The 15,641-nt window shown below is 37.9% G+C and overlaps 1 protein-coding gene across 3 annotated transcripts in view; it reads left to right on the forward strand.

Annotated features, from left to right (window-relative positions):
• The window catches only part of PAPOLA (poly(A) polymerase alpha), a 69,020-nt gene that overhangs the window by 17,598 nt on the left and 35,781 nt on the right, over window positions 1-15,641 (forward strand). For all 3 annotated transcript variants that reach the window (XM_014347685.4, XM_034938092.3, XM_014347686.4), the window contains exons 2-9: window positions 1,442-1,615; window positions 2,397-2,463; window positions 6,719-6,800; window positions 8,840-8,949; window positions 9,363-9,416; window positions 12,883-12,994; window positions 13,767-13,856; window positions 13,947-14,085. In XM_014347685.4, the coding sequence (XP_014203171.1) occupies window positions 1,442-1,615; window positions 2,397-2,463; window positions 6,719-6,800; window positions 8,840-8,949; window positions 9,363-9,416; window positions 12,883-12,994; window positions 13,767-13,856; window positions 13,947-14,085 (828 nt within the window). The remainder of the gene's footprint in view (window positions 1-1,441; window positions 1,616-2,396; window positions 2,464-6,718; window positions 6,801-8,839; window positions 8,950-9,362; window positions 9,417-12,882; window positions 12,995-13,766; window positions 13,857-13,946; window positions 14,086-15,641) is intronic.

Genomic DNA, 15,641 nt, shown 5'->3' on the forward strand with positions numbered 1-15,641 from the left:
ACCTCGTGATCCGCCCACCTCGGCCTCCCAAAGTGCTGGGATTATAAGCGTGAGCCACCGCGCCTGGCCTTTATTGCATATGTAGATTATCACACTTTAACTTAAAGTAGAAATTGTATTTAGAACTTGGTAAAAAAAAGTAGCTGTGGTTGGGCATGGTGGCCCATGCCTGTAATCCCAGCACTTTGAGAGGCCAAAGGGAGCGGATCACTTGAGCTCAGGAGTTCGAGAGCAGCCTGGCCAACATGGTGAAACCCTGTCTCTACTAAAAATATAAAAATTAGCCGGGTGTGGTGGCATGCACCTGTAGTCCCAGCTACTCGGGAGGCTGAGGCAGGAGAATCGGTGGAACCTGGAAGGTAGAGGTTGCAGTGAGCTGAGATCGTACCACTGTACTCCTGCCTGGGTGACAGAGCGAGACTCCATCTCAAAAAATAAAAAGTAGCTCTGTGTGTGTGTGTAAAATACACTTTTTTTTTTTTTTTTTTTTTGGTAGAGACAGGGTTTCAGCATGTTATCCAGGCTGGCCTCAACTCCTGGGCTCAAGCCATTCTCCCACTTCAGCCTCCTGAAGTGCTGGGATTACAGGGGTGAGCCACCACACCTGGCCTATAAACACTTAATTTCTTAAGGAATGGAATTTGGGAGAAATAACCGATCCAGATTTTGGGTCTTTCCTTATTGTGTACTTGGTTTTGTATGTTATTCAACTGTTAGTTTAAAATTATTATGTTGACTTCTTAATTTAATGAAAAAATATTTATGAAAAAAGATTTAGTCAGATTTATTTCCTAAGCATTTAAAGCATGCTATGCCTTTTTACAAATTTGGAACTTATCTTAAAATGGATAAAATAGCTGTGTGTGTGTAAAATAAACCTTTTAGACTAGCATCGTTATCGAAGTGTAAATCTCTTAAAAAGATCATTAACAAGCTTAAGGTATATTCACCCTAAGGGAAAGAACTATATTCAGTTCTTTCCCTTCAAATTTTGTTTAAGTTTATGCTATTTGCTTCAGTATCTATGAACTTCGTTCATTGTAAGCCAGATGCCAGGTTTCATTTGGAGAATGTCTTATATTGGTAAAGTAGCATTTCTGTAGCGTGTTTATCAATGTTTAAGAAACAGATTTTGGCTTCTTTTCAAGAGGTGAAATTTCTCAGAAGTTTACTATATTCTGAATTAGTGTTTTCTCTAGCAATGTATTTGGTCTGGATTCTAACTTAGATGTTTAAGTAGTGACAGTTAAAATCCTTGGGGCAGGATTTTCTCTTTGGTCACTTGCTTTTGGTCACTTTTTGTCATAAAAATTTTGGGGGTATTGCAGGGAACCAATCATGTTTAGAAATGTGTGTTACTAAATTAGTTTTTCTGGTCATACTGATTTGTTTCAAATTGTAGAATTCTTTTGGCAGTAATTGTATCCAATTTTATTTGTAGTCCAGTTACAACACAGGGATCACAACAAACACAACCGCCACAGAAGCACTATGGCATTACTTCTCCTATCAGCTTAGCAGCCCCCAAGGAGACTGACTGCGTACTTACACAGAAACTAATTGAGACATTGAAACCCTTTGGGGTTTTTGAAGAGGAAGAGGAACTGCAGCGCAGGTAAATAGATATTCTATATTTTTTTAACTTGGAAACTTTTATTGATGTTGACATAAACTAATTTTGAGGCATTCTCTACTTACTTAGAAGGCCAGGGTTATTTGCCCAGATCTATGTATCTGTTTTGGAGAAGAGGGATACTTAAGAGAGAAAACTTTTTGTTTTTGAGACGGAGTCTTCCTCGTTACCCACGCTGGAGTGCAATGGTGTGATCTTGGCTCACCACAGCCTCCGCCTCCTGGGTTCAAGCGATTCTCCTGCCTCAGCCTCTCGAGTAGCTGGGATTATAGGTACCCGCCACCACGCCCGGCTAATTTTTTGTATTTTTAGTAGAGATGGGGTTTCACCATGTTGGGCAGGCTGGTCTTGAACTCCTGAGCCTTGGCCTCCCAAAGTGTTGGGATTACAGGCGTGAGCCACCGTACCTGGCTGAAAACTTTTATTTTCTACGTAGAGTTCTCTTCCCTTAATTTTGATGTTATTTTTTTTTTTTCTGAAGAATTAATTTTGATTTTTTAATGCTTTTGGTTATTATAGTACTGAATTGTCTGGAGAAAGAGGAATGCCTTACTCAGTGTAACAGTGCCTGTATATATAGAGAGAGAGAGAGAGAGAGAGAGAGAAAGCGAGAGAGAGAGCGAGCGAGCGCGCATTAACTACAATATACTGTGCTTCTGATTGCTTAAAAACTCATAATTTAGGAAGAACGCCTATTTAAAACTTTAAGAAATTTAATCAGTAATGATCTGGAATACTTGATTGATAATTGTTTTATCGACAGGATTTTAATTTTGGGAAAACTAAATAACCTGGTAAAAGAGTGGATACGAGAAATCAGTGAAAGCAAGGTAAGGCAACTTTTTTGTATATGAAATAATTTCGTATATAGCCAACTGAACACAGCAAGTGTCTTATATAACCTGTTCTTATTTGAGTGGATTTGGAGTCTTTAATGTGGAGTCAATTTTAGACTATTGATAACAGATTTTACATTATTTTTCTAGTTAATTTGGAAGCAGGAAAAACTGAACTGAGTTAAGCGATTTTTAAAAATAAGTATAGTACTCTTTGTTTGGAACATTTGAAAACTGAAACTCAGTAATTGTAAAGTACTTACACTCTTCACAGAAATAATGGATGTTTCTCTAAAAAGGTGCTTTAAACATATTTGAGACTCTTCTTACCTTTTAAGAAATTCTGCCACAGTTAATTTTTAAAAAAGATTTTCAGGTATTATTCAAACTGAATATTTGTTTATTTATTTTTTATTTATTTATTTTTTTTGAGACAGGGTCTCGCTCTGTCATTCAAGCAGAGTGTAGTGACACCATTATAGTGCACTGTAACCTGAAATTCCTGAGTTCAAGCAATCCTCCTGGCCTCAGCCTCCCAAGTAGCTAGGACTATAGGCATGTCCCTTCACACCTGGCTAATGGTATATGTGGAGTCTTGCTGTGTTGCCCAGACTGATCTCAAACTCCTAGCCTCAAGCAGTCCTCTCATCTTGGCCTCCCAAAGTGCTAGCCTTCCAGGCGTGAGCCGCTGCCCGGCCTATTTAGTTTTCTGTAATAACATTCTTTGGGTTTCCTTTTTTCTTTCTTTATTGAGACAGAGTCTCACTCTGTCACCCAGGCTAGAGTGCAGTGGTGCCACTGCAACCGCCACCTCCCGGGTTCAAGTGATTCTCATGCCTCAGCCTCCTGAGTAGCTGGAATTGCAGGCGGGCGCCACCATGCCCAACTATTGTTTTTATTTTTAGTAGAGATGGGGTTTCTCCATGTTGGCCACGCTGGTCTTGAGCTCCTGACCTCAAGTGATCCACCTTCCTTGGCCTCCCAAAGTGCTTGGGATTATAGGCATGAGCCACTGCATCTAGCCTCTTTCTTTCTTTCTTTCTTTCTTTCTTTCTTTCTTTTTTTTTTTTTTTTGAGACAGTCTCGCTCAGTTGCCCAGGCTGAAGTACAGTGGCACCATCTTGGTTCGCTGCAACCTGTGCCTCCTGCAGCCAACTGATTCTCCTGCCTCAGCCCCTCAAGTAGCTGGGATTACAGGTGTGTGCCACCATACCCAGCTAATTTTGTATTTTAGTAGAGATGGGCTTTTGCCACGTTGACCAGCTGGTCTCAAACTTTTGGTCTCAAGTGATCTGCCCAACTCGGCCTTTCAAAGTGCTGGGATTACAGGCGTGAGGTACTGTTCTGTCCTCTTTTTTTTTTTGAGACAGGGTCTCCCTCTTGCCCAGACTGGAGTGCAGTGGCATGATCTTAGCTAACTGTATCCTCTGCCTCCCGGGCTCAGGCAATCCTCCCACCCCAGCCTCCTGAGTAGCTGGGACTATATAGGTGGGCACCACCAAGCCTGGCTAATTTTTTGTAGCGATGGCTTTTCACCATGTTGCCTAGGCTAGTCTCGAACTCCTGGGCTTAAGATATCTGCCTGCCTTGGCTTCCCAAAGTGCCAGGATTACAGGGGTGAGCCACTGCCCCAGCCCCTTTGAGTTTCTAACACTTCATTATGAATACTCATACATACAACTCATAAATACATGGCTGGGCTTCTTCTGGTAGAGAAAATGTATTTGTAGAGTTGTGTGTGGAGTTCATTTGACCCATTTAAAAAAATAACATAAATAGTGGTAATTTTTCCAGGGTAGTACAAAATCCGTGTTTAATCTATAATATAACTGAAAGGTTGAAAAGAGAACCAAGGGTAAAGGAAAAATTTCATAGAGCAGGGAGACAGGGTGTCAACTTAAAAGAAAAGTTGTAGTCTTTTGGTTTTAATGAAATTTATAGTACTGTTTACTTATGCAATGTATATGTATATTTCAAAATACAAATTAAACTTCAGCAAATGTAGTATTCTAAATTGTGGACTTTACGTACCATGTGTTTCTTACTGATTTTAGTTTCTGATAGAAAATAAGATTTTTTTTTGGTTTGTTTGACATCTAATACTCTTCACTTAAAAATGAAAAAAAGATTTTGCAAGTGAAAATGTTTTTCCATGACCTGAATTAAGAAATCTTAATTTCTGGGTTACAATGATGATAATAGGTATAAACATACTAATATCTAAAAATGTAGTTTATAATATACTAGTCACTAGTCACCAGCCAGGTATTTAAATAAAAATTAAAATTAAACATTCAGATTCTTGACTACACTAGCAACATTTCAGGTGCTCAACAAAAGTGATAACAGTGACAGAATATTTACATCCTTGCAGAAAGTACCATTGGAGAGTATTCTTCAAAAGATTATTATGTCTTAATAGAGAAGTCTGTGGACCAGTGTTTTAAGATAGTTTCTCCTTCACCTCCTTTGTAGGCTACTTGTGCACACGTCTTGCTGGCTAATTTTAAATAACCAGGTCAGCATTGCCATTGAGGTTTTAAAATATCTAAACATAGGAAGACAAAGGCTTTGCTTACTTTTAAGAAACACAACATTACAGCCGGGCGCAGTGGCTCACGCCTGTAATCCAACACTTTGGGAGACCAAGGTGGGCTTATCACGAGGTCAGGAGTTCGAGACAAGCCTGACTAACATGGTGAAACCCTGTCTCTACTAAAAATACAAAAATTAGCTGGGCGTGGTAGTGCGCGCCTGTAATCCCAGCTACTTAGGAGGCTGAGGCAGGATAATGGCTTGAACCGAGGAGGCAGAGGTTGCAGTGAGCCGAGATTGCGCCCGTTGCATTCCAGCCTGGGTGACAGAGCGAGACTCTGTCTCAGAAAAAAAAAAAAAAATTACACACATAACTTGTCTATTAGTGTCTATAGTGATGGTTAAATATGCTCTTAAAAAACAGGAGTCTCTGACTGTTTAGAACTTGGCTTTAGGGGTTTTTTGGAGTATGAAATAACACTTCATTTTATGTCCTTTTTCTTTTTTTTGAGAGGAAGGGGGGTGGTCTTTTACATGTTTTGGTACTGAATAGATATTTTATTATACTGAGGAGTTAGGTAAAAGGAAATATTGACTAAACACTTCATAAAATTGTTTTTGTTTGGACAGACCTTGTCATTCTTACGAGCAGGGCCATTGAATACTAAACTGTAAAGCTTGGGACTTTACACTAGTGCCAGGGCCAGGAAGGCAGTTTTTGAATGCTTTCTCCCTCTTCCTGATGACGCTACTCTTTCTGAGTAAGAAAAGTAAATTTAGTTGTTTCTAAATTACTTCACTAAAGCCTTTTGGAAATCTAAAAAACTAAGCAATTATTTACCAATATTGGCTTTCTCTTCTCTGCTCTGCTGTCCCTTTCCCCTTCCCGTTCCCCTTCCCCTTCCTTTCTTCCCCTCTTCCCCTGTTCCCCTTGCCCTTCTCTTTTTTTGAGACAGGGTCTGACTGTCGCCCAGGCTAGAGTGCAGTGGCGTGATCATGGCTCACATAGCCTCGACCTGTAGGACTCAAGCAATCCTCCCACCTTAGCCACCTGATTAGCTGGGACTATATGTGCATGCCACCATGCCCAGCTAATTTTTAAAACATTTTTTGTAGAGACGGGGTTTCACATGTTGCCGAAGCTGGTCTCAATCTGGGCTCAAGCAATTGGCCCGTCTCACCCTCCCAAAGTGTTGGGATTATAGGCGTGAGCCACTGTGTGTGGCTACTATTGGCTTTCAAGTCACTTTTGATATGATAAAAAAATACTCTAATATGTTGTGGGATATTTGGTAAAAATCGTTGAATATAATCTTTTTCTTTAAAGCAATCAGAATATGTTTTTATTATACTCTAAATTGGTGATTCATTTTATATACAGCATCTTTGTCATGAATAAAGTCCCTGATTCTAACGTGCTCCTGTGGGATTACATGATTTTCTCTATCACAGTCTTCTTTATAGTAGTTTCTAGAAATAGGGCAAGAATCTAACAATAAAGAATAAACCTTTAAAAGTTGAAAATTGTTTGAATTTCAAATATGATTGATCTTTGGGGCTGGTATTTTTTAAGAACTTTTATAGACTTTGAATACCCTTTATATAAATTTACACTGTAATCTTTCTTGGATCCACTCCCTCACCCCAGTATAGTATCATTTGAATAGTTTCCCTTGTGCTCCACTGGCAAAATAACCATTTTTTGTTTCAACAGAATCTTCCACAATCTGTAATTGAAAATGTTGGAGGAAAAATTTTTACATTTGGATCTTACAGATTAGGAGTGCATACAAAAGGTAAGTATTATTTCATTTTTCTTAGAAAGGGACCCTTTAGTTCTTAAAAATTATGACATACCCGTCTCAGTTACTTGTGTATCATATAGCTTAGGCTTGCATGGAAGAGAGAGTGCTTTGAGGAGTCTAAATTTTTCAGTAAGAAAGATGTAAAATAATGCTGACTTCTATATCGCCACTGTCCAAAAGTATTATTAAGATTAAATGAAATTAGCTTAGTGTGGTGACTCATATCTGTAATCCTAGAACTTTGGGAGGCCGAGGCAGGTGGATTGCTTGAGCCCAGGGAGGTCAAGGCTGCAGTGAGCTTTGATTGCATTGCTACACTTCAGCCTGGGTGACAGAACAAGACCCCGTCTCAAGAAAAAGTAAATAAATAAATTAAAAACTCAGAGTTTCAGTAGAGGTAGCCATATTTTATCTGTTCAGTAGCCACATATGGCTAGTCGTTACTGCATTGGAAAGTAGAGATACAGAGTAGTTTTTCTGTTGGAGAGCTCTTTTGTACAGTGCTGCTATCTACATATATATCATTTTCCCTCACCAGAAGAATATCACTCTGGAAATAGAACAAAAATGAATTCTAGCTTTTAAGAAAACTCATGGATGCCCCCCGCTAATACCTTTATAGACAAATTATAAAATATAGCTAAGCAAAAGCAAACCCCAAAAATGTGTATTCATAGCCAATGATAATCAGTTAATAGTTTATACTTGTAGTTATTTCCTCTATGCAAATAAATACACAATAAAAATGTTACCACGGCAAAGAACATTTATTGAGCTTCTTTTCTTTCACTGAGTACTGAGATCTTCATTATCTTATTTAGTTCTTCCAGTACTGTTATTCTCACATAACAAACAGGAGCCTGAGACTAAAAGAGGCAATAAAGCTTGAACAGTTTTTCTCAACCTTCTACTGGCAGAGTAGGTACAACTCAGGCATCCCGAGGCTGTACTGTCTTTGGGTCTTGCTCTGTTGCACAGGCTGGATGCAGTGGCACAGTCTTGGCTTACTGCACCTTCCACCTCCTGGGCTCAAGTGATTTTCAGGCCTCAGCCACTTGAGTAGCTGGGACTACAGGCACACGCCACCATGCCTGGCTAATTTTTTAATTTTATTTTGGTAGAGACAGGGTTTTCCCGTGTTGTCCAGCTGGTCTCGAACTCCTGGGCTCAAGCCATCCACTTGCCTCGGCCTCCCAGAGTGCTGGGATTACAGGCATGAGCCACCACGCCCAGCTGAGGCTGTATTCTTTAACCATGAACTGTATCTGCCAAGATAGTGTTGTCTGTTTTCTAGTATCCTTTCCTTTCTCCATCTCCCATCACTCTGTCCCATTAGTACATTACTTTTGATATATCCTGTGTGCTGTACACCGTTCTTCCTGTTCTAATAAATAGCTTTCAGAGTCATACCTCAGCATCTTGTCTTTTAGGAAAATGACTGTTGACCTGATTCCACATTAATCTCTCCCTTTTATGACCCCAATTGATTTTAATTCTCCTTTTTAAAATTCTGCCTATGTACTCAGTGCTGGCCTCTTATCAAGCACTGAATTAATGACAAATATTTTACCATTGTCTACTTCTTTGGATTCTTCTGCTTGAAGTTTATTTTGTAGGTCCCATTTAGGGGCCTGGTAGAGAACCTATAAGCACCAAATACGTAGTACATAGAGGAAAACTATTTTTGTTTAACCAATGAACATGGCTATGACTAATGACATCAAGATGTTGGGTGTATGTTTGAATAATTCCCTCTCCACCATGAAAGTACTTGCTGAGCCGTCTTTCTTTGGGCTCCCAGTTTACTTGGGCCACTATAAATAGAGGATGCTGCAGGATCAAAATATACCACATCAATTAAAATCATGTTTGTCCTCCATTGACTGGTAATTTTAAGTAAGGGGTGGAACATTTTTAGAAGCTCACCAGTATGTTAAACAGATTCTCAACATCAAATTACTATCATGATAGGATGCAAAATAATTTTCTTGTAATATTAATTAGTGGTTGATGGGCTTAATTTTTTTTAGGTGCTGATATTGATGCGTTGTGTGTTGCACCAAGACATGTTGATCGAAGTGACTTTTTCACCTCATTCTATGATAAGTTGAAATTACAGGAAGAAGTAAAAGATTTAAGAGTGCGTAAATGTTCGGGGTGAAATGGGATGAGTTATGAACATTCATTTAGTCAGTTGAGTGAATTTTATGATATAGCCATCATTTATTGAGTTCTTGCAATTTGCCAAACCTTTCTAAGCACTTGGCATATGTGTTTGTGTTTTATTCTTTACAGCAAGCCTAAAATTATAAACTCATTTACAGATTAGGAAATTGAGGCAAACAAAATAAATATGAAATAATCTGGCCACAATCATACATCTGATGAGTGGGTGAAGTAAAATATTTGAACTTTGATTTCTGATCTGTCTGATTGAACAGCCCAGTCTTAAAGCTAGCTATTTTTGTGTCAGGTGTTTTGCTAAAGTACTAAAACTAGTAGAGGCTTAAAATGTAGTTTCAGAGACCCTAAACTTGTTTACTTTCCTTATAGGCTGTTGAAGAGGCATTCGTACCAGTTATTAAACTCTGTTTTGATGGGATAGAGGTAAGGTATAGTTCAAATTGACAGTTCTTGCTATGTGCTGTCACTAATTTTGATTGATATAGGTTAAAAACTTGGTTTAAAGTTTATAATTAGTGAGTTGGTTGTGATATTAATAACAATTAAGGCTTTTAAATGGAAGTGACTGCCTATTCTTGTAGAATATACCATTTTAAATCTTTTTAAAAATACCAAGTGAAATTTGGAGCTAAAACAGAAGTAATGAAACCTTAAGATTGAAATGCTATTACAAAAAAGTTTTTTTGGTAGCTTTTCCATATGCCAGTTTTGTGTGCTTTTAGTCTCATTAAGGCAGTAGCATAATGTGTTTTTGCAAGTAATGCTTTGCTTTGACTTCATTTAAAAATTGGGAGAAAAGTGTGAGTGCTGAAATATCTTCCGATAGGGGAGGATTTATGGACTCAAATTCTTGAGATGATGTTCATTTCTCCTTGCTGCTTTCGGTGTGTGTAATTAAAGTGATGAGAATAAAGTTGACAGTGAAGCAACTTTAGTAATTCATTACTTTTGCTGTACAGAATGGTACTGGAAAGTCACAGATAATAAAGTGAAGATTGTAACATTTTGGAAACTGTAAGAGAAATAATTTATTGAAGCTGGGCACAGTGATGTGCACCTATCAGAAGCTGCTACAGGAGGATCTCTTGAGCCCAGGAGCTTAAATCTAGCCTGGCAATGTAGCGAGACTTAATCTCTTTAAAAAATAAAAAAGATAATTCACTGTTGTACTATTTTGCAAAAAAATGGCTGCATCTAAGGTTGCTGCATAAGACGCTCAACTCTGTATTTTATGAAAAGTCAAGTGACTGACCTTAATAAGTAGACATAAAATGTTAAATTTGGTAAAGGATTATCAAGTTCATGTAGTTTTGATTTACTGTCAGTGTTTTAAGTAAACGTAAAAATAATCTGTAATATAAAGTATAAGTTGATGCCTCATTTTCCTAAAAAGAATATTACTGACAAAGAGGACATTTTTTTGGAAGGAGACCTGACCTAACTTTGTAAACTTTACAGGATCAAGATGGAAAGTTAGATGGCTACTTAAAGCATTTAATGTGTTAATTTTCTATTATACATGCTGTATTAAAAAATAATATTTTAGGAACATAATATTTTAGGAAATTTAGTAATCATTTTCACATTTCAATATTTTTTGAAGTAATTCCATCCTTTAAAAAATGTGTCAGTATTATTACTGAGTTGCTTTTTCAGTTACCTAGTTTTATGAGCCTATAATCTTTATTTCTGTCCAAATTGGGGGAGACTTTGAAATCTGTTCTTTTTCATTGAACAGTTTATCCTAGACCACAAGTACTTATTTGTGTAACAGTACAATTTTTTTTCTGTAGGTATGTTTAAATGATATTTTAAAATGTGCTCCTAAAATACTGCTTTTTAAAAAGTGATCTAGTAGCCAGGCACGGTGGCTCATGCCTGTAATCCCAGCACTTTGGGAGGCCGAGGTAGGTGGATCACGAGGTCAGGAGATCAAGACCGTCCTGGCCAACACGGTGAAACCCTGTCTGTACTAAAAATAGAAAAAATTAGCCAGGCATGGTGGCGTGTGCCTGTAGTCCCAGCTACTTAGGAGACTGAGGCAGGAGAATCACTTGAACCCGGGAAGTGGAGGTTGCAGTGAGCCAAGATCCTGCCACTGCACTCCAGCCTGGGCGACAGAGCAAGACTCTGTCTAAAACAAAAAAACAAACAAAAAGTAATCTTATAAAAGGCTTGTTTACAGCAACATCCACATTTTTGGAACCATGAAATCATACCCTCAGGGATAACTACCAAAGCTGTGCTGTTTCTTTGCACTCTCACCTTTCCTTTAGAAAAGAAACAATTTTGTCAGCGGAATTCTACGTCTTCAAAATTAACCTTAACTCTGGTTGTTTTAGGCTGTACTTTCCCCAGTGTTTTTGTTTTACTTAAAACTCAGTTGGAAAAACATACTGTAGTATTATAGACATAAAAGTTCTCAGATATAATGGGATCTCTTTATTGAGAATTATTTTTGGCTAAATGTAAGGATGTTTGCCTTATATTTGAGTACTATTAAGTTCTCATGTATAATGAGATCTCCCCTTATTGAGAGGTATTTTTGGCTGAATATAAGGCTATTTGCCTAAATTTGGGTACTTTTTAGTATGTAATCAATTTATAATTCATATAGATGAAGAGCTAAACAGTTAACTTTAATTCAGCATATGTATTTAGTAGACTTACTATATCCAGTAGATGCATTTAACAAACTTAATACATCAAACTTGATAATTGTGATTAAACTGACAACCAGGTATTTGTACATTTCCATTTCTGTTTTAAAAATATTGCCATGTTTTTGTTTTTTTTTTCTTTTTTTTTTCTGAGGCAGGGTCTTACTTCACCCAGGCTAGAGGCAGTGTTGCAATCACAGTTCACTGTAGCCTCAACCTCCTGGGCTCAAGGGATCCTCCTACCTCAGCCCCCCAAGTAGGTGGGACTACAGGCGCTTGTCACCATGCCTGGCTAATTTTTAATTTTTTTTGTAGAGATGGAGTCTCACTATGTTGTCCAGGCTGATCTCGAAGACAGCCTCAAGCAGTCTTCCTGCCTTGGCTCCCAAAGTGCTGGGAGTACCGGCGGGAGCCACTACCCCCAGCCTATATTGCCATGTTTTAAAATTATCTAATTAAAATAACCTATGATACGAAATAATATAGTTTGGACTTTTGGAGGGACATTGTCGTGTTCATAGATAATGAAAGGATCCTGGCTTTAAGGAAAATTAGGTTTTTGTTTTGCTGTTTTGAGTCAGGGTTTTACTCCTGTCACCCAGGCTGGAGTGCAGTGGCACGGTTTTGACTTACCGCAACCTCCGCCTCCCAGGCTCAAATGATTTTTCTGCCTCAGCCTCCCACAGGTGCATGGGAGGTCCATAGCTGAGACCACAGGTGCGTGCCACTACACCTGGCTAATTTTTTTGTATTTTTTGTTTTTGTTTTTGTTTTTGAGACGGAGTCTTGCTCTGTCACCCAGGCTGTAGTGCAGTGGTGCGGTCTCGGCTCACTGCAGTTCTGCCTCCTGGGTTCACACCATTCTCCTGCCTCAGCCTCCCCAGTAACTGGGACTACAGGTGCCCGCCACCATGCCCGGCTAATTTTTTTGTATTTTTAGTAGAGACGGGGTTCACCGTGTTAGCCAGGATGGTCTCGATCTCCTGACCTCGTGATCCGCCTGCCCAGGCCTCCCAAAGTGCTGGGATTACAGGTGTGAGCCACTGTGCCAGGCCTGTATTTTTTTTATAGAGACAGGGTTTCGCCATGTTGCCCAGGCTGGTCTTGCTCAAGTGTTCCACCTGCCTCAGCCTCCCAGAGTGCTGGGATTTTTTGTTTGTTTGTTTTTTCATAGAAATGCCTTAAAAGTAGTTTGACAGATATGGAATGTTGTTTTGTTTGTGTTTCAGATTGATATTTTGTTTGCAAGATTAGCACTGCAGACAATTCCAGAAGATTTGGATCTACGAGATGACAGTCTGCTAAAAAATTTAGATATAAGATGTATAAGAAGTCTTAACGGTATGAGAAAGCCTACTTCCTTTTGTGTACTTCAGTTTTTGTCAGATATTAGTTATTTTTACACAAGTTTTGTATTGAAGCTTTTTATAGCTATATTGTTAACACAGTAGTGAGTTAAATAAAATGAACTTTGCCTAATAAACTACAGAAGAGTATGTAGTAGTTTATTTCACTCTACAGTATTTTATACACTGTATTTCTTCTGTCATTAATGGTATACTCAGGACACTTAAAAAGACCATCTGACTTTTGTACTCTGTTGCTAGTGATTTAGGTTTCATGGCCTAACCCAAATTAATTTTGATCCTGTTATTCTTTAGTAATGCTTTCAGCATTGCTGAGATCAGAAGGACTACTTTGGTACAATTTTATATTAGCATAGCTTGTTACTGTGCTCTTGAAGAGCAGTTCTTGGAAACTTTAGTGGATTAAGTCTTCCTCAGTATATGTGGGAAGTTTTAATTGTGAATCTGAAGTTCAAATTGGGGCAGGTTACAGTTTACTTTGCTTTCTTTGGTCAGTGCTTACAATAGGAGATAAATGCTTTGCTTACAATAGGAGATAAATGCTTTAGATTTTTTCCCCCTCTTTATTGAATTAGCTTTACTGGTTCTACCAAATAAAAATTTATGTTTACTTTTAACTTCAATCTCAGAAAATTTGGAAGCGTTACCATTAAACTTTTGATGATTTAATGTTCTGTTTTTTTTTTTGTTTTGTTCTGTTTTGTGTGTGTGTGTGTGTGTGTGTTTTTTTTACCCCTATTAATTAGGTTGCAGGGTAACCGATGAAATTTTACATCTAGTACCAAACATTGACAACTTCAGGTTAACTCTGAGAGCTATCAAACTATGGGCCAAACGTGAGTTCAGAATTTGTTGGCTAGCTTATTAAAAATGTTCAAACTTTTGTTCAACACTAACTTATCTTTTTGCTTTTCCCTTATCAACAGGCCACAACATCTATTCCAATATATTAGGTTTCCTCGGTGGTGTTTCCTGGGCTATGCTAGTAGCAAGAACTTGCCAGCTTTATCCAAATGCAATAGCATCAACTCTTGTACATAAATTTTTCTTGGTATTTTCTAAATGGTATGTGTTTAGATTATATTAAAATAAAATTGATTGTAGACACTGAAGTTTAGTCTTATTTCTATGACATTTCTCAGCTTGGTTTCAGATTCAAATTTTAGTTCATGATGTAGTCATGTAGGCAGCCTTGGAGATCACATTGTATATAAAATGGCAAACTGAAACTATTTTTTTTCCCTAGTTTGGCCAGGATAGTAAGGCAGATTCTATTTGTACTTCCTTGCATAAACTTACCCTCTGAATAAACTGAATTTTAGCAGCTAAGATCCAATTTATTGATAGGTTGGGAAATCAGTTACTATACTTTTGGATAAAACTTGTACACACTACCTCTTTCACTCTTTTAATTATCTATAGGCCATTAGTTTCTTGTGATTGTTTTTTTTTCTTTTTGCTTTCAGCATTTATTTGGCCTAATATTAAAGATATGAATTTTCATAAGAAGCTTTTAAAGAATAAATTAACATTAAGTGCTTCGGGACAAAAAAGGAATTTGAGATTAGTCATTAACCCAGATTTTTTTTTTTTAAGTTTCTTCATTTCATTTCCACATATGTCAACTATGATTTAAGAAAAAGTAGAATAAAAGATTACTGCCTTTTTATATTAATTGCCTTGGCCCAAAAGGTGAGGGTTCTTGGTTTTTAATCAAATTAAGATAAATCGTCCATTCCTGTTCTTATGAACTCCTGCTCCTCCCTCTGCAAAAGAGATGTTCTTTTCTAGTAATTTTATAAAAATTAGTTATTTGAGACAATTTAGAACTGTGTTCAACTGGAGGAAAAATTAAAAAAATTTAGAACCATGCCACACTTTTCAGTACACATTCTGGCTGTTTTGGGATTTAGTAGCACTTACAATCAGGTGTGATAAGATTAAAGAATGTCAGAATTTCTTTTTTTCTTTTTTTTTTTTTTTGTTTGAGATGGAGTCTCACTCTGTTGCCCAGGCTGGAGTGCAGTGGCACGATCTTGGCTCACTGCAAGCTCTGCCTCCTGGATTCATGCTATTCTCCTGCCTTAGTCTCCTGAGTAGCTGGGACTACAAGCGCCTGCCACCACGCCTGGCTAATTTTTGTATTTTTAGTAGAGACGGGGTTTCACTGTGTTAGCCAGGATGGTCTCGATCTCCTGACCTCATAATCCGCCCGCCTCGGCCTCCCATAGTGCTGGGATTGCAGGCGTGAGCCACCGCGTCCGGCCGTCAGAATTTCTTTTAATGCTACACATATATAAGCAAATAATGTTTTTAAGAAGCTAACCTTGATGTTAAGAGTGGCAGGTGTTCTCCAGTTTTTACCTCTTTCATATGGGACCAAAGTAGCTAGTTTATGGAACACATATGAAAATGTGTTTATGCCACCAAGTTTTACTACTACACTTGTCTTACCACTTTTAAGTCATGAATTCTATAATTATTCATACCCCTTTGCCTGTGATCAGAAGTAACTTAAAATTATCAATTGACTTTGGATGGAACTAGTATAAAGGCAGGAATTTTGTCTTTCAGTGGAGATTTATTCTGTTCAAGGTTGAAGTGGACACATCATTATCTTG

Source organism: Pan paniscus, chromosome 15 (assembly GCF_029289425.2).
Source record: "Pan paniscus chromosome 15, NHGRI_mPanPan1-v2.0_pri, whole genome shotgun sequence".
Lineage (NCBI taxonomy): Eukaryota > Metazoa > Chordata > Mammalia > Primates > Hominidae > Pan > Pan paniscus.